This window comes from Bos mutus, chromosome 21 (genome assembly GCF_027580195.1).
Source record: "Bos mutus isolate GX-2022 chromosome 21, NWIPB_WYAK_1.1, whole genome shotgun sequence".
In the NCBI taxonomy this organism is placed as follows: Eukaryota; Metazoa; Chordata; class Mammalia; order Artiodactyla; family Bovidae; genus Bos; species Bos mutus.
The window spans coordinates 68106699-68123976 of NC_091637.1; the positions used below are offsets into that span (position 1 = coordinate 68106699).

The 17278-nt window shown below is 65.9% G+C and overlaps 1 protein-coding gene and 1 long non-coding RNA gene across 7 annotated transcripts in view; one reads left to right on the forward strand and one right to left on the reverse strand.

Moving 5' to 3' along the window:
- The window catches only part of INF2 (inverted formin 2), an 18921-nt gene continuing 1643 nt past the window's right edge, over window positions 1-17278 (forward strand). Inside the window, exons 1-21 of one of the 3 annotated variants that reach the window (XM_070358079.1) lie at window positions 1-129; window positions 2874-3273; window positions 4428-4543; window positions 4619-4778; window positions 5225-5258; window positions 6037-6178; window positions 6970-7111; window positions 7273-7989; window positions 8411-8556; window positions 8633-8694; window positions 9294-9396; window positions 9492-9577; window positions 10096-10196; window positions 11143-11213; window positions 11310-11417; window positions 11737-11807; window positions 12463-12583; window positions 13080-13244; window positions 13352-13454; window positions 13578-13739; window positions 14389-15033. In XM_070358079.1, the coding sequence (XP_070214180.1) occupies window positions 43-129; window positions 2874-3273; window positions 4428-4543; window positions 4619-4778; window positions 5225-5258; window positions 6037-6178; window positions 6970-7111; window positions 7273-7989; window positions 8411-8556; window positions 8633-8694; window positions 9294-9396; window positions 9492-9577; window positions 10096-10196; window positions 11143-11213; window positions 11310-11417; window positions 11737-11807; window positions 12463-12583; window positions 13080-13244; window positions 13352-13454; window positions 13578-13739; window positions 14389-15033 (3742 nt within the window). In that variant the 5' untranslated portion in view covers window positions 1-42. Of the gene's footprint in view, window positions 130-2873; window positions 3274-4427; window positions 4544-4618; window positions 4779-5224; window positions 5259-6036; window positions 6179-6969; window positions 7112-7272; window positions 7990-8410; window positions 8557-8632; window positions 8695-9293; window positions 9397-9491; window positions 9578-10095; window positions 10197-11142; window positions 11214-11309; window positions 11418-11736; window positions 11808-12462; window positions 12584-13079; window positions 13245-13351; window positions 13455-13577; window positions 13740-14388; window positions 15034-15465; window positions 15523-17278 lie in introns of those variants that run through there. The other 2 variants (XM_070358078.1, XM_070358080.1) reach the window with 2 other exon arrangements.
- Window positions 8550-17278, reverse strand: part of LOC138984345 (uncharacterized) — a 15245-nt gene continuing 6516 nt past the window's right edge. For 3 of the 4 annotated variants that reach the window (XR_011461587.1, XR_011461588.1, XR_011461590.1), the window contains exons 4-6: window positions 13158-13238; window positions 12503-12678; window positions 8550-10879 (exon numbers count right to left, since the gene is read on the reverse strand). This is a non-coding gene — a long non-coding RNA (uncharacterized lncRNA). The remainder of the gene's footprint in view (window positions 10880-12502; window positions 12679-13157; window positions 13239-17278) is intronic. The other variant, XR_011461589.1, reaches the window with a different exon arrangement.

A 17278-nucleotide genomic window follows, 5' to 3' on the forward strand; every position in this document is an offset into this window, starting at 1 on the left:
GGCGCGTCGAGGGGCAACTGGGCGAGTCGGTGGGCAGCAGTGATGAGAAGCCAGGGGAGTGCGGGGGGCGGCCCCAGGCAGGGCCCAGCCTGGGTGGGCAGAGGCAGCCGGAAGGTCCTGCGTGTCTGGGTGAGTGCCTGGGGGCCTGGAGGGTGGGTTAAACCTTGCAGCCGTGGGGCGGGCCAGGTCCAGCACAGGGCCGGGGCCGCAGGGGCCCCTGGGGGAGGGCTGAAGGACACCCCGCATGCCCCCACCCCCACCCCCCCAGCTGCTGCAGCAGCCTGACCTGAGGCTTGGCCAGGGTCTGCTGAGAGGGCTGGAGCTGGGAGCACAGTGGTCAATGTCCCCCGCACCCCCGCCGCCCCAGCCAGTCTGCCTCCTGGGAGGACCCAGGGATCCTGCAGGGCAGGGGGAAGGATAAGGGATGGGGGTCCCCCTGCAGACAGAGGAGGGGCTGCTCAACTGCCAGGAGGCCCCCAGGGGTAGGGGGAGGCTCTGGAAACTCAGGTGTTGCCAAAATCTTGACTCCCTGTCCACCAATGCCAAACAGAAGAAATGCAGAAACAGAGTTCTGGTGGAGAGAAAGGGGCAGGCTCACTATTTGCCAGGCAAGAGGGAAACACTAGGCCAGTGCTTCAGAAGCGCTGCCCCCTCTCTCGGGACAGGGAGAGGCTTCATGACCTCGTAAAGGCCTTGCCTTTTTTTTTTTTTCTTTTCCTTTTCTTTTGCAAAGTTTCAAAATGGTCACAGCTGACATCAGGCAACTCAGCTGACATCACCAAGTCTGGTGTCCCTGAAGTTATCAACTCCTGATCGTCTTTTTGAAATGTAGAATGCTACACGTGTGGGGCTTCCCTGGTGGCTCAGTGATAAAGAATCCACCTGCCAAGGCAGGAGACCAGGGTTCAGTCCCTGGGTTGGGAAGATCCCTTGGAGAAAGAAATGGCAACCCACTCTAGTATTCTTGCCTGGAGAATTCCATGGACAGAGGAGCATGGCGGGCTACAGTCCATGGGATCGCAAAGAGTCAGACACGCCGGAGCGACTAAAGCAACAACAGCAAGAGAGGGTGGGGGAGGATAAGGCCCGATACAGAGTACAGTTCGCCTGAAGTCAGAGAGTAATTAGCTCTGCTGAGGACAGGTCTACCTACGGGTGTTTGTTAGTGGCAACAGTTAAAGAATAACTAAGATTTTTAAACTCTTTTCGGCCTGTTTACGCTTTTTCCCCAGCCTGTTCACTGATTTCTTATTCTCCTTGTCTATCAGGAAAGTCTTATTTCTATCTAAGAAAAGCCTCACGTCTATTTTGCTGCTGCAGATTCCCCACTGCTAGCTCATCCCTCCGTATCAATGGAGGAAGGGAAACAGGCATCGTTCCCGTCGAACTGAGGGCAAAGCTTCAGTTCTGCTCCCGTTTGACAAACATCAGCTGCCTGGCCCAGCGGCCGGGCCGTCTCCTAATTCACAGGGGAGGACACCCAAGACCCTCACCCAGGGTGGGAGGGGCCTCCAGGAGTGACCAGCAAGTGCTGGGGACCCCGGGCCCTGCCGGGCAGCCGCACCTGGGCCCTTAGCCCCTTCAGCCTGTCTCCCGCATGACCCCAGCTGGCCTCCGGGGTCTCCCCCGTAACTGGCCAGAGCCAGCAGCCTTTAGGGTGATGCCACAGTGGGTGCCAGCCTCTCAAGGGCCCCAGGCCACCTTCTGGGGGCCAGCCTTGCTCTACCATTTCCATCTCTGGGACTCTGGGCACGTGCGTGACCCTACTTCCCTGGATGCCGCTTCCAGTTCCCTCCTGTGAAGTGGGGGGTGTACCGTGCCCCCCTCCGGGTGGTGGGAGGTCAGAAGTCACAGTGGGCAGTGCCAGCCTGAGGCCCCCGGGTGAGGTGCGGTGGTGTCGCCGTGCCCTGCCCCTCGGGCCTCCAGCCCAGGAGCTCCACGCTGCCCCGCTCACACGCTAAATACAAGACCATACATGGTCACAGAAGAGCCTGGGCTACCTCTGACCCTCTGGGCCAGTCCCAGGGCTCGGGTGGGGGCCCACATCACAGCCCTGGGCCCCAGGAGAGGGGCTCAACCAGTCACAGTGATGACACAGAGAGACTCCCCGCCTGTCCCACTCTTCTGTTCTGAGAAGGGAATGTTTGGGAATGTCCTGACCTGGGCCACCCCCCACCCTCTGGGGGATGTTCTCTGGGCCGCGATCAGACTTCCTGTAGCTGAATCCAGGTCAGTGTCCGAGAGCCCCGGGCCTGGGGGACGCTGGTCCCTGCCCCCTGCACGCTGACTGACAAAGTGAGGCCCGCAGAAGCTGGGGCCTGGCAAGGCTGCTCCCCAAAGGTCCCTGGTTGCGCCTGGAATCGAGTGGGCCTTGCACGTGACCCTGGAGCCAGCCACATTCCTGGTGCCGTGGGCAGTCTGGAAATGCCCCGGGTGTGGAATTGTCCCCGCCCACCCTATTATCCCCATCTGAGCCTGTCCACTGGGCAGGGGAGCACCCTGGGGCCCAGGTGAAGGAGCCCCAGAGACACCATTTCTGCTGCCTGAGCACCACGAGGTCAGTGGCCTTCCTGCCAGTGAGGCCTCCTGGGGTCTTGGTGCCTACCGTGAGGGCAGGGGTGCGGCCTCCTTGGTTGCTATGACGACCGAGACGGGATGGGTGTAAGAGGTGCTTGGCACAGGGGACGCCCGTGGGGAGCAGGAGACCTGGCGGGATGAGGGATCGCCAGCACGGCGGGTCCCCCGGGCGTCAGCAGGCGAGTCCTCGGTCGGCAGGTGGAGACACCGGGCAGGGGACACTGCCTGCCCCCGCCTCGCGGGGCCGCGGATGCCCTGTAGGCCCCGGGCTCACAGCCGTCTCCTCCCGCCCGCAGTTGAGCAAGATGTCGGTGAAGGAGGGCGCGCAGCGCAAGTGGGCGGCGCTGAAGGAGAAGCTGGGGCCGCAGGACTCGGACCCCACGGAGGCCAACCTGGAGAGCGCCGAGCCCGAGCTCTGCATCCGGCTGCTGCAGGTGCCCTCCGTGGTCAACTACTCGGGGCTGCGCAAGCGGCTGGAGGGCAGCGACGGTGGCTGGATGGTGCAGTTCCTGGAGCAGAGTGGCCTGGATCTGCTGCTGGAGGCCCTGGCGCGCCTGTCGGGCCGCGGCGTCGCTCGTATCGCCGACGCGCTGCTGCAGCTCACGTGCGTCAGCTGCGTGCGCGCCGTCATGAACTCCCAGGAGGGCATCCAGTACATTCTCAGCAACCAGGCCTACGTGCGCCAGCTCTCCCTGGGTGAGGCCCGCGCGCGCGTGCGCGTGCAGGGTGGGCCTGGGCAGGGGGTAGGGCTTCCTGGAGGAGGGGCCAGTTTCCCCGCCCGCCCACTCTGAAGCCGGGACACTGCAGCGTCATCCTTTGCCCGCTCCGCTCTGTGACTTCCCCTGCGTTTCCGCCCGGTGCTAGTCCAGGCTTTGCCGCAGCCTGAGGTTTCTCTGGCCTTGAGGGCCCCGTCCACACCGTGGCAATCGGAGTCACCTGGATCAGAAACACATGTCCATCTGAGGGGGCCCCCCTCCACTCTGCCTGGTTCCAAGCTCCTCGGCCTCAGCCGGGGCTCAGCTCCTCAGGTCTGGTCCCCCGCTGGCATCATTCTCCACCCCCACCCCCACCTCTGCACTGGCCTCCTGGGGGCGCCTCCTCCCCCACTCAGGCTGCGGTGCCCACGTCAGTCCTGCTCACTCTCTGAGCTCAGGCTCACTGTCAACCTCTTTTAGGGAGTCTCCCCAGGTTGTGGCCAGACTTAGTCCCCAACCTGGGGGAGACCCCAGGTGGCCTTTGGTGGGCAGTGGTCACTGCATGCTCCACCTGCAAGACTGTGCTGCCCCCACTGATGCATGGGGCTCCAGGGCAGGCAGGGCGCATGTGGGCGAGTGAACCAGAGAACACCCGGCCCAGGCCCGGCCGTTGGCGTCTGCAGAGTCCTTTGTGCCTTAGTCTCAGCAGGGTCAGCCAGGAGACACCCCCAGAGCTTCCCCAGCTCCAGGAATGTGGTGGGAGGCAGGGGCCCCCGGGGACAAGGAGGCTTCGTGGGCTGTCGGTCATAAACACGGTTGCTCTAAGTTTGGAGAAAACATGGGCTCAGTGCTGCGAGGGGTACCGGTGTGGGCCTTGGGCCAAGAGCCCCCAGTTTAGACCTGAGGGCCGTCGGGACTAGAACCCCAGTGACTGGGGTTGCGCCTGCCTCCACACCCCTTCCGGGGGCCCTGGGGGCAGCCAGCATGTCCAGAGACCAGTGCCTGATGTGGGCAGTGGGCCCTGGTCTCTGCCAGCCCAGCAGGTTGGCAGCTGTAGGGTGGGAGCCTGGGCCGGGAAGCGGGTGCAGGCAGGGGGAGGGCAGGACCAGGAGGAGGGGGCCCCAAGCCCCTCTGAGAGGCCCCTTCCCCCGGCAGCTCTGGACACGTCCAACATGATGGTCAAGAAGCAGGTGTTTGAGCTGCTGGCCGCCCTGTGCATCTACTCGCCAGAGGGCCACGTGCTGACCCTGGACGCCCTGGACCATTACAAGGTGAGCCACGTGTGGCGGGGGCTGGGCCAGAGCCCGGGGGCACGCTGACCCCTGCCCGCCCCCCCTACCCTGCAGACAGTGTGCGGCCAGCAGTACCGCTTCAGCGTCATCATGAGTGAGCTCTCGGACAGCGACAACGTGCCCTACGTGGCCACCCTGCTCAGCGTGGTCAACGCCATCATCCTCGGCCCCGAGGACGTCCGCGCCCGCGCCCAGCTGCGCAGCGAGTTCATCGGTAACCTTGACCTCCGCGCCAGGCCCTGGCTACCCGGCCTGTGCTGCCCGCTTCTGGGGCGATGCCCCTCGCCCCTCTCCAGGGCCCCGGGGCAGGCTCTGCTTGGGCCTGGGAAGCCTCCTGCCCTCCTGCACCCTTCAGAGGACACAGGGCCTCAGGACCTCTGGATGGTAGTGCTGGAGGGATCCCGGTGCAAGGCTGCCGCGTGGAGGGAGGCGGGCACGCTGGCTGACGTCCAGGCCTGGCCCTGCTGCTGTGGCGTGCCTGTTCCCCGGGCACCATGCGTGTCCAGTGCGGTCTTCCCAGAGCCCCATGCCTCCAGCAACCCGGGGAGTGGGCTCCCCTCCTGATCCACAAGCTGGCACTGTGGGTGGTGGGGCTGAGCCCAGGGAAAGGGTGGAGGGAAAAGTGTTCCACGTGCCCGTGATCTGCTTGTCCCTTCCCAGGGCTGCAGCTGCTGGACGTCCTGACGCGGCTGCGGTGAGTCCCCACGCACCTCCCCCCGGCTCCCAGTTAGCACCTCCAGGTGGGCGGGGAGGGGGGCTTCCCGGAGTAGCCCCGACAGGCCCACCCATCCTGGGGCCAGGCCCAGGGAGGACCCAGCCTGCCATCCCTAACTGCACAGGCCATTCTGCGGAATTTCCCCCAGCGGCCAGCAGCTGCCCCAGAACCAGGGTCCCCGGGTTTAATACAGGATGCCCGGTTAAACTGGAGTGTACCCAGACTGTCAGTGTGTGTCCCAGATGTCACGTGGGACACTCTCTGTTTATCAGTCGACCTTTAAAGAAGCCCGTGAGGCTAAGAACCCCATCCTGGTCCTAACCAGGACCACACTCCTCCCAGGGGAGAGGGCGTGGGGCCACCCCGTGAGGAGGCTCCCAGCTGACATGACTGGTGCTGAACTGGCCTTAGTGGAGAGAGGCCTGCTGGGTGTGAGGACCGGTCAGGGCTGGCTTCGGTGGGCACAGCACCCCAGCTCAGGCCAGCGCCTTGGTGCTCCCCTGCCTTCCGCCCCACGCCCCATGCAGCGTGGCTGTGCTGTCTCTACATGCAGGTGTGAGAACTCACGCTTCCTGTCCCAAGGGGCGTGGAGCTGACCGGAGAAGCCCACCCGACAGACCACAGCGTCCCCCGCCCCTGCTGTGGGAACCACAGGCCCTGCTCAGGGTGGTCTGCATGTCTGTCCAGGGAGGGGCAGCTGGCGTGGGGCGGCAGCCAACTGAACTCTGGCCCCCGCCCTCCCCCACCCCCACCCCAGAGACCTGGAGGATGGGGACCTGCTGATCCAGCTCGAGGCCTTCAGGGAGGCCAGGGCGGAGGACGAGGAGGAGCTGCTGCGGGCCTTCGGCGGCATCGACGTCAACAGCCACCAGGAGGTCTTCTCCGCACTCTTCCACAAGGTGCACGCGGCGGGCAGCGCCTCCCAGGGCGCGGGGGTGGGGGGCCAGGGCTCAGAGGAGCCACATGTCCTGCCCCGCTCACACCCCACCCTGCTGGGCCCCAGGCAGCTCCAGAGCCACACCCCGAGCCGACCCGGGTAGGGGACTGGAGAGGCGGAGCCTGGGGCGGGGACCCAGCAGGACAGGGTGGCTGCGTGGTCCTGGGCCTAGCAGCCCGGCCGCTGTGGGGTGGTCCGAGGGGACGCTGGGACGAGTGAGAGGCTGAGACGGAGCTGAGTTCCAGTCCAGCCCAGGCCCCGTCTTCCTTGAACCCGGCAGCTCTCAGCCAGGGGCCGGGGTCTGCAGAGGCCGTCCAAAAGCAGCTGGAGACGGTGGGCTGTCACCCTGGGCAGGGGCGCTTCCAGGGGGCGGGGACCAGGGCACTGCTAACACCCCACACACTGTTCCCCGGCCCTGATGTCACCAGCGTGCCCATCGGGGAGCCCTAGCTCAGGCTCGTTACCGGGGCTCCCCTTGTAGCTCAGTAGGTAAAGACTCCACCTGCAATGCAGAAGACTTGGGTTCAGTTCCTGGGTGAGGAAGATACCCTGGAGAAGGGCATGGCAACCCGCTCCAGTATTCTTGCCTGGGAAATGCCCGTGGACGGAGGAGCCTGGCAGGGCCTACAGTCCATGGGGTTGCAGAGTTGGGCACGGCCGAGCGACTCCACCACCACCACCTGGGGCGCAGGGACCCTGGCGGGGAGGCCTGCGGGTGAGGCCCACCGACCCGCACTTCTCGCCCACCCCCAGGTGAGCTGCTCCCCCGCGTCTGCCCACCTGCTGTCTGTGCTGCAGGGCCTCCTGCACCTGGAGCCCAGCCTGCGCTCCAGCCAGCTGCTCTGGGAGGCCCTGGAGAGCCTGGTGAACCGGGCGGTGCTCCTGGCCACGGACGGTGAGCCGGCGGGCTGGGGGAGGAGCACCGAGCCCGCAGCCCCAGCCTGCGTCCCCCTCCCCGAGCCCAGCCTGGTGGGCAGACAGGGTTCTCGGCCTGCGGGTGGAGGAGGCCATACTTGGCCCCTGACCCCATCCTAAGCCCGGATGTCCCCACCCCAGGCCAGGAGTGCACCCTGGAGGAGATGGTTGAACGCCTCCTGTCCATCAAGGGCCGGCCCCACCCCCGCTCCCTGGACAAGGCCCACAAGAGCACCCAGGCCGACTTCGGCCAAAGCCAAAGGGGCAGCTCCCCGCAAAACTCTGGCACCCCGACGGCAGACCTGGGGGGCCAGCAGCCAGCCGCGGCCCTCGGCAGCCCTCCCGTCGCCAGCGTCCAGGGCGAGCGTGGGCCGGCACCGCAGCCAACAGCCCCGGAGCCGCTGGAGCGCCCCCCGCCCCCACCGGCGCCCCCGCTCCCTGGCCCCACAACCGCGCCCCCGCCGCCGCCCCCTCCCCCACCTCCCCCGCCCCCGCCGCCGCCCCCGCCCCCGCCCCTGCCGGGTATGAGGGCTGCATTCCCCTCGCCCCCGCCGCCCCCGCCACCCCCACTGCCTAACTCTGCTAGGACCATACCGCCCCCACCGCCCCTCCCGGGCCTGGGGGGCCCGCCCCCACCTCCCCCACCTCCCCTCCCGGGCCTGGGGGGCCCGCCCCCGCCGCCACCCCTGCCCGGGGTCTCTGGGCCCCCTACCGCGGGCAGCGTGGAGGAGATCATCGTGGCCCAGGTGGACGGCGGCCTGGGCTCGGCCTGGGTCCCCCGCCACCGGCGCGTGAACCCTCCCACCCTGCGCATGAAGAAGCTGAACTGGCAGAAGTTGCCATCCAGTGTGGCCCGCGGTGAGGCCCGGCCCCCACGGCTTTCCTCCTGGAGCAGGGGGCGGGGACAGGTCACGGGTCTCCCCTCAGGCCCCTGTGCTCCCACACGCCCCCTGGAGGCTGGCAGGTCTCTGCTGCTGGGGCCCTGCACTGCGTGGGCCCAGGGGCTGGGCGTGCTGATGCCGAGAGAAGGTCAAGGCCATGGGTGGCTAGAGGCCAGGTCACCGGCCAGCCTGGACACGGGGCCCTGGGCACCCGCACGCACGCACACGACATGGCATCAGCTGGAGAGCTTCTTTGGGCGTTTATCAAGTGCCTGCTGTATGCTTGCCCTGGGCCGGGCCCTAGGCAGGGCACTCCTGCCAGCCCGCTAGGCCTGCACCAGCTGCCTCTGGACTTGGGGGGTCAGGTGTGAGCCTGATTGGAGCCCCCTCACCCACAGAGGGCAGCTCCATGTGGGCAACGTTGAGCAGCCCCGACACCGAGGTGGTGGAGCCCGACTTCTCCAGCATCGAGCGGCTCTTCTCCTTTCCCACGGCCAAACCCAAGGAGCAGGCCGTGGCCCCGGCCAGGAAGGAGCCCAAGGAGGTAGGGATGGGGCCCGGGCTCAGACAGGGCTCCGTGGCCGCCCTCCAGGTACTGACGGGCTGGGGCTGTTTTACAGATCACTTTTCTGGACTCCAAGAAGAGCCTGAACCTCAACATCTTCCTGAAGCAGTTTAAATGGTGAGCATCCAGGATCTCGATGCCTGGATAAGAAGCCCAGCCTCTGCCTTGGCCCATCTTGGGCTCAGCAGTGCCCTCTGCAGGCCGCCCTGGGAAGTGCACACCCCATCCCTGGGACTGCAGTCAGTCAGATAATAGCAGCAAAGGATTTCTGCTGGGGGCCCTGAAGACCATCAGTCCAGCCTCCCTGGGGAATATGAGACCCAAAGAGTGGCAGGGATCCTCTAAAGCCACAGACGGGTGGTGGCAGCGGCAGGCCAAGGACCTGGCCCTGCCTCCCTGCCCTGAGTGCTTCCTAGCGGCAGGTGCCCTGCCTGGGAGCTCACTGGGTACCGCTGAGCCTTTACCCTGTGTCCTGAGCAGCCCCCTGGAAGGAGGCAGGGGGCGCTCGGGCAGCTGGGGAGTGCGTCATTCAGCCGTGACCTGGGCAGGTGGCCTGCCTTCTCTGTGCCCTGAGACTCCCTAGGTGGAGGGAGAAAGCCTGCTGTGACCGGCGTGGGGCTGTGGGCCCAGGGCCATCCCAGGCAGGCAGGGTCCCAGGAGGCTGAGGGCCATGGCTCGTGCCGTCCTCAGCCACCCCCACCCTCTTGCCCCTCCAGCTCCAACGAGGAGGTCACCGCCATGATCCGGGCTGGGGACAGCACCAAGTTTGACGTGGAGGTCCTCAAGCAGCTCCTCAAGCTTCTTCCGGAGAAGCACGAGGTGAGTAAGCGGGGCGACAGGTGAGCCCGGGCCCCTCCATGCAGAGCTGCTCCTGTGAGCGGGCTGCAGCGAGCACACGTGGGTGCCTCCCGCAGATCGAGAACCTGCGCTCCTTCACGGAGGATCAGGCCAGGCTCGCCAGCGCCGACCAGTTCTACCTCCTCCTGCTGAACATCCCCTGGTCAGCTGGTAGCCCCCGGGATGGGCAGGGGTCGAGGGCGGCAGCTGGGCCTGGGCCCGGAGCAGACGGCAGGGCTGTGCAGACCCCTGCCTGGGGTTCCATGAAGGGTGGGGGCCGACATCTCTGATGCAGCCCCCAGCCTCGGGGCCCTCTAAGGGGCCCTGTGGGGTCCAGCCCTTCCTCCAGGCCAGGGACGTCGTGGGGGTGGGTGGTGGGCAGAGCTCCGTGGCCTCCTGCAGGCCGGCCCAGGCCCTCCTGTGTGATCCCTCTGCTCTAGGAGGGGACTGTCCCACAGAGGGCGACTGCCCTTGTCCTCGGCACCTGGGGGCTTGTCCAAAGTGCTCTTGCTGAGCCCTCCCAGTCCTGCCAGATCCCATCTGGGGCCTGGCCCGGGAATGTGCATGTTAAACCAGGCCAGGCCATGAGACCCCCGGCAGCTCCAAGCTGAGAGGACCCTGCGGGTCCCAGGCAGGTGGATGGGGGCCACTGGAGCCTGAACTCCTGCTCTGCCGCCCCAGCTACCAGCTTCGGATCGAGTGCATGCTGCTGTGTGAGGGCACGGCCGTCGTGCTGGACATGGTGCGGCCTAAGGCCCAGCTGCTGCTCGCCGCCTGTGAGAGTGAGTGCAGATGTGGGGCTGGGCAGGCTGGCCCTGGACAGCGCCTGTGGGTGCTGAGCTTCCCCTCCCCACAGACCACCGCCCAGTACTGAGGGCCCATGCCATGCATGCACAGTCACGTGTGCACACGCCATGTGGGCACGCACACACACACCCATACATGTGCCCACACACATGTTCCCACACATATATATGTGCACGTACGCACACGTGCATGTGCTCAGAAACACCCACACGCGCTCACATATGTGCACATGCACATGCTCTTGCACACATGCAGACACGTGCATGCACACTCACAGGTGCACACATGCACACATACATGCAGACATGTGTATACATGTTCTATCACACACAGGTGCCCACATGCATGTACACGTGTGCATACGCTCACGCGTGCACGTGCTCTTGGACACATGCAGACATCTGTGCGTGCACATGCTCTTGGTACACATGTGCACACACTCTCGCACGCATGCACACATGCATGCACACACATACATGCAGGTATGTACATGCATGTGCTCTCACACATCCACAGGTGCACACATGCATGCACATGCTTTCACACACATGCACACACATATCACTTTCCCTGAGCGAGGAGCCGGGGAGTCACCACAGCCACGTGGCAGGGACATGGACGGGATGGACCGCTGAGGCATAACCTGGTTCTGCTGGGCCTGCATTCAGGGATGATGTCCCTGTTACCTCGACCACAGAGCCGAGAGCCAAGGTGGCCGCAGGTTCCAGAAGGTCCCCTCAGCGTCCTCACCCACAGAACGGGCACTGGGGTTCAGGGAGCACTGCTGGCTGCACGCCCCAAGCTTCCTGGGGTCAGGGCTCCACTGCCCCGCCCCTCCCTCACGCCCCATGCCCCTGTCCCACCCTGGGCGGAGCCTGGGGGCCAGGCCAGGGGGAGGCATGAAGGGACCTTGCCCCGCAGGCCTGCTCACCAGTCACCGGCTGCCCGTCTTCTGCCAGCTGATCCTGAAAATCGGGAACTTCCTCAACTACGTGAGTGGACGGCACCCAGCCCACCCCTGCTCCCAGACCCCCGACCCCCACCCCTCCACCAGCCCAAGGGACTCCCTCCCTGCCCTCCCCTCACAGGGCAGCCACACTGGGGATGCTGATGGCTTCAAGATAAGCACGCTGCTGAAGCTCACGGAGACCAAGTCCCAGCAGAGCCGGGTCACACTGCTGCACCACGTGCTGGAGGTACCAGTGGCGGGGGCGGGGTGCCTCCTGAGTGCAGCACACAGGTCCAGAGGCCCCGGGGGCCCCACCCAGCCCCCCAGGTCTCCCCTTTGCAGCACTGTCCCGCCAGCCCGCACCCACTCTGACCAGCCCCCGTCCCGCCCCAACCCTGGGACAGCAAAACCGTGAGAATTGCAGTCAGGCCCAAGGGAAGCCCTGGAGGCTCAAGGTGCCAGGGGTTTCCCCGAGGGACGTGGACCAGAGCTGCCGAGGGTGGGGCCTGCATGGCGGCCTTGGGTGTGTCGCCTCAGTGGGCCTCACTGGACACGTCGTGCTGCAGGAAGTGGAGGAGAGCCACCCCGACCTCCTGCAGCTACCCCAGGACCTGGAGCTGCCCGCCCGAGCTGCAGGGTAGGTGCCTCCCCTCCCCTGCCCACTCCCTGGCCGGTGCAGCTGGGCTCAACTGGGCTGCTCCCGTGCTGGGGCCCCACCCTGGACCCCAGATCTGCTGCCTGACAGTCTCCCCTTCGGCACAGGGCCTTGTGTCCACTGTGGCCTGTCCCTGCACAGCCTAGAGGGACCGGGAGTGACCCAGCCACGGTCACACCAGGGGCTGGTCCAGCACGGCCCCCTCACGAGGCTGACTTTCATGACATGTCCATGCTGCCCCCACTGTACAGTCAGGGGAGCTGAGGCCCCAGGAAGTAGGATCAGGTCTGTGGGATCACATAGCCCAGGGGCGGCTCTGAGGGCAGGGTCCACACTCAGCACTGGCTGGCCCGGCTCCATGCCACCATGGAAGGTTCTCCGGTCCTGGGGAGGCTGAGCCTTGCAGAGAGTCAGGCAAGGAGGGCAGGCTGAGCCGTCGGGGTCACTGTCCTGACACCACCAGCCCAGCACCTTCTCAGGTGGGCGTTTGACCCCACACTGCTCAGCCCACCCTAGAGCTCTGACATGCCTCTGGCAGCCAGTGTGCTGTCGGGGGCTACTGTCCCTGAGGGTGTGCTGTTCGGGGGCCCCGCTGTCCTAGCAAGGCTGGACAGCAGCTTTTGACTGGCGCCTTCAGGATCAACCTGGATGCCATCCACTCGGAGTCCAGCACTAACCTGAAGAAGCTCCTGGAGATGGAGCGGAAAGTGTCCTCCTCCGTCCCGGAGGTGCAGGAGCAGTACTCGCACCGCCTCCAGGCAAGTGCTGGGCGGGCACAGCCCTTTCCAGGGCTGGAGTGTCTGCCGGGCCTGGGGTCTACTGTAAAGTGGGAGCGCGAGCAGGGCGGGTGAGCCTGGGGAGGAGAGAGCTAGAGCGAGGGCCCCTGCAGGAGAACAGCCCCTGCTCCTGGCCCCCAGGCGGTTTCCGCAGCTGAGGGGTCTCGCCTGACGTTGGGCTGAAGGGCTCAGCCCCCTGGCCCTCAGAGCCCTGGCAACCGCTGCCTGCAGAGCCTATGTTAGTGGCCGTCCTGCTGTGGCCGCATCTAGCGCTCCAGAGGCTCCAGAGCAGGCATCTCCTGTGACAGTGGGTGGGACCCTGGCCCCCGCCCTAGCCCCGCCCCCAGCCCACCCCTGACCCTTCGCATGCCCTGACCCCTCCCACCGCAGGCCCCTGCCCCTCCCACCACAGCCCCGGCCCCGCCCCCTTGCCCCCCAGGCCGTGACCCCCCCCTCCCCACGTCTCCCCTCTACACAGGCCAGCATCACAGACTCGCAGGCTCTGGAGGAGGTGTTCCAGGCCATCGAGCAGAAGCAGCTGGAGCTGGCTAGTTACCTGTGTGAGGACACCCAGCAGCTATCCCTGGAGGACACGCTCAGCACCATGAAGACCTTCCGGGATCTCTTCCTCCGTGCCCTGAAGGTGGGTGGGAGGATGTGTGGTGGGCTTGCAGTCCCTGCTGTCCCCGAGCAGGGCAGGTGGAATGGGGTGCCGGAGGCCTGGGGTCACGGGCTGCGTCCGTCCCGCAGGAGAACAAGGATCGGAAGGAGCAGGCAGCCAAGGCTGAGAGGAGGAAGCAGCAGCTGGCAGAGGAGGAGGCCCGCAGGCCGCGGGGCGAGGGTGGCAAGGCCGGTGAGCTGGGCAGCGGGCGGCTGGGGACCACCCAGTCTGGGCTGTGGCCTTTCCTCCCTCCTCGAGAGTTGAGGGGCTCTGGGGACGCTGGGCAGTGTCCCTGATGGTCTCTGGGCTCCTCAGCCAGGAGGGGAGGCGGGAAGCAAGAAGAGGTGTGTGTCATCGACGCCCTGCTGGCTGACATCAGGAAGGGCTTCCAGCTGCGTAAGACGGCCCGCGGCCGAGGGGACGCAGAGGCGGCCAGCAGGGCAGCCGCCACCGACCCCCCGAGGAACAAGGCACCTGGTGAGACCCTCCACCCCCTCCCTCACCCTTCCCTTCCCACCATCCCTGCAGCCTAGTGCCTCCCTTCCTCCAGGAAGCCCTCCTTGCAGCCTAGTGCCTCCCTTCCTCCAGGAAGCCCTCCTTGATTGCACAGGAGAGCCTGCCCCTCTTCCCTGTTGCCCTAAGATAAGGGACACCTCAGTCCCATGATCCTTGCACACATCTCTGCTGCAGCAGAGGGTTCCCTGGTTGCTGTGACAGCCATTCATCCGGCCCCCAGGCAGGCAGGAGAGCTGGGCCAATGGGCTCGTTGACATATGCCCTGGGGCTCAGAGGGGCTCTGAGGTGGCTGGGGAGGCTGGGACGAGGCCTTGGGGTGGGACCCTCCACTCCTGGGCAGGTTGCCTTGGGGGTTCAGGGGGAAGGGGTGACATATGTGATCGCCATGGGCCCAGTGTGCCTTGATCCCCCACGCTGGGTACAGACTGTGGAATCCAGGGCCCAGGCCTGCCCCGTGGGAACCCACTCAACCACCAGGGAAGGCTGCCCAGGGAGGGGGCTTCACAGGACAGGCGGTATTGACTTGGGACATCCTGAGCAGGGCCCTGGGGGTTGGGTTCACTCAGGGGGTGGGGCCTGTGCCCTCCACTGACCAGTAGTTCATCCACAGCCGCCACCAGGGACCCCGTGGGAGGTGCCAGCCCCCCCACCTCTGAGCCTGGTCTGGATGCTGCAGCCGCCAGGGAGCCCCAGGGCTGGGACCTCGCGGATGCCGTTCCCACCAGCCGCCAGCCCACTGGAGACTCATCAGAGACGGGTGGCCCTGGGGCCCTGGAGAGGCGTTCTTCCTGGTACACAGATGCCAGCGATTTCCTGCCCACGGAGGACCCCCAGGGCTCCCAACCCCCTGCAGGGGGTTGGCCAGTGGTACTGGGAGACGCTCAAGCCCTGAAGCCCCTCGACTTCAGTGACCAGCCCCCCAAAGCCATGGATCTGAGCCCAGACGCTGAGGAGCCCCTGGCCACACTGGGTGCCCGCCAGGCTGAGGCCAGCAGTGCAGATGAGGGCCTGGAGGACGCAGCTGCCCACTGCCACCGCGCCGGCCTCCCCGCTGCAGGCCCTGATGAGGATGGGGACGGGGAGCTCACAGCCCCAGACTCTGCGCTGGACACCTCCCTGGACAGGTCCTTCTCCGAGGATGCCGTGACTGACTCGTCGGGGTCCAGCACCCTCCCCAGGGCTCAGGGCCGGACGTCAAAGGGCACAGGCAAACGGAGGAAGAAGCGCTCCTCCAGGAACCAGGAAGGTAACTCAGGTCCTGTCCCTCCCCACCCTGCGGAGCAGGGATGCCGGGCGGGCGAGTCAACGGGGCTGTGTCCCTCCCCACCCTTCGGAGCAGGGGGGCTGGGGGCATCGACACATGGTCCGAGCTCATCCATCCCACGCCGGGGCCTGGACCTCCCCTGAGGCCAGCCGCTGCCCCCGAGAGCGGGCGATTCCCCGCCCCTCCGGACCTGCCGCAGAGGAGACAGCAGTGTCTCTGCACTGGGAGGGCCCCGCCCGGCGGCTGCGCCCCTAACCCACACTATCTCTGCCTGGTGATGCCAGCCCCAGCCGGGCACGGCGGGGGGCCTGGGGCGTGGCTGCACTTCGACTCGGCATCCATGTGGCCCCAGCCCCGACTCTTAAGTCCAGGGTCGCTCGTGAGGGACGAGCTGTTGAGCGTGTCTCTTTTATTTGGAAGCAGAGGTTGCCCCCGACCCTGACGATAATAAAACAAAAAGGCTCTGTGTGATCCAGTGAGGTAGGTACCCGCCTGGCGCTCAGCACTAACTGGCGGCAGGGCCAGGCCTGCGCCAGCTCTCCTCAACACTAATCACTTCCCCCAGCCCTCCCCGGGACCCTCCTGGCATCCGGCTTCCCCTCCTGCCCTCTCGGAGCCTTGCTTAGCTGCCTTTTCGTCTCTTCCTGGGGCAGATGGGGCCTCCGCTGCCTGCAGACGGGTGAACGGGGCTCCAGGGCCCTGAGGGTGGGAGAGAGGCCCTCCTGCCTGAGCGGCTGGCTCACTCCCGCCCCCAGGGCCTCCCCTTTCTCCGGGTCTCTCCTCAGGGCACCCTCCTCTGGCCCTGGTGCGAGCCACACGCATCCCCATGGAGCCAGAGAGGGATAGGCAGGCTGCCCGCCCCTGCAGAGGTGCTCAGGTCTCTTTTCTAGGGGGGAGGAGACCTAGGGACGGGTCTGTAGGTGACTCCCTGGTGATGGGCTCCGGGCCTCCCAGGACCCCTGAAAGTGGGCGGGCCAGTTGGGGTCTTTGACAAGGCTCACAGGTGTGACCAGAGCAACAGGCCTGGGTCCTCGCCGCACACCGGCCTGGGCTGTGGACCATGATCGGATGTGGGGACTGGGAGCCCTGCTGGGTCCGGAGCTGCATGAGGGCAGCCCTGGTTCTCCACGCACCTCCTGCCCGCTGGACTTGAGGCGAGGTCCAGCAGGTGCTGGAGGCTGGGGCAGGGGTGTGGTCCGGGGCAGCTCTGGCCGCCAGGCACAGCCTTTCCCTCTGCTCCAGGGGTCACCCCTGGGGGGTTGCCAGCTGGGCTCTCTGCTCTGACACACCTGCCTTCACTTTACAGGAGCCCTGCACAGCCCTCGGGGCCAGGATCTGGCCTTGCAGCCCCAGCTGCTGGCCCTGGGTGTGGGGGACCTTGGGGGGTGCCTCTGTGGGTTTGGGGACAGCAGCCACATGTGACCGCTGTCTGGTGAAGATCACTGAGCCTAGTGTGGGGTCTGAGCTCCCTCGAGCTCCCCCCGCCAGCCCCTCGTCCCCGGGTTAGGAGGGAGGGAGGGCCGCTCCTCTTTGTCTCCCTGCTTTTTGTTTGGAAAAAAAACTTCAAGTTGAAGGAAATTTTGTAAGGAGGTCCCAGTGAACACCATCTACTCTTCACCTTGAAATTTCAAAAACATGCAAAATATAGGAAAACTACTAACATCTGCTTCCTTCTCCACCCACACCCCCTCCCCACGCACCTTCACAGACCAGTTTGAGTCGTCAGGACACGCCACCCCTGGGCTCGTCCCTGGTCCCCAGGTCAGGGCCGTTCCCCGCCACATACCTGGATGGTGAGCCAGCCTCCCCTGCAACCTCAGGGCGGCCCCGCGTCTCCGTCTGCCCGTTGTGGCCGTTGCTTTGCTTTTCTGGACCGAGGTCCTACTGGGACCGCACACCCAGTCACCCCCGTCTTGTGTCACGCTGAAGACACAAGTCACTTTGGGGGGATCCTGTTCTTCCCCCGCCGGGTCCAGATTGCGTTGGGGGCAGGACCCACACCCAGTGACAGAAGTCCTCCCCAGAGCACCGCAGGAGAGGCTCACGGGCCCGTCTGCCCCGTGCTCAGCGGCACGGACACCAGTTGAGAGGTCAGCTGGTGGTTTCGGTGGACCCTCTGCTGCCCAAGTGTGGCTTTCACTCTGGGATGAGTGAGCAGCCAGTGGGCGAGGCCAGGGGTGGCTCTCAGTCTGCACTTTGGTTTCTGTCCTGTCCTTCCTCCCACGAGCTTCCCTGC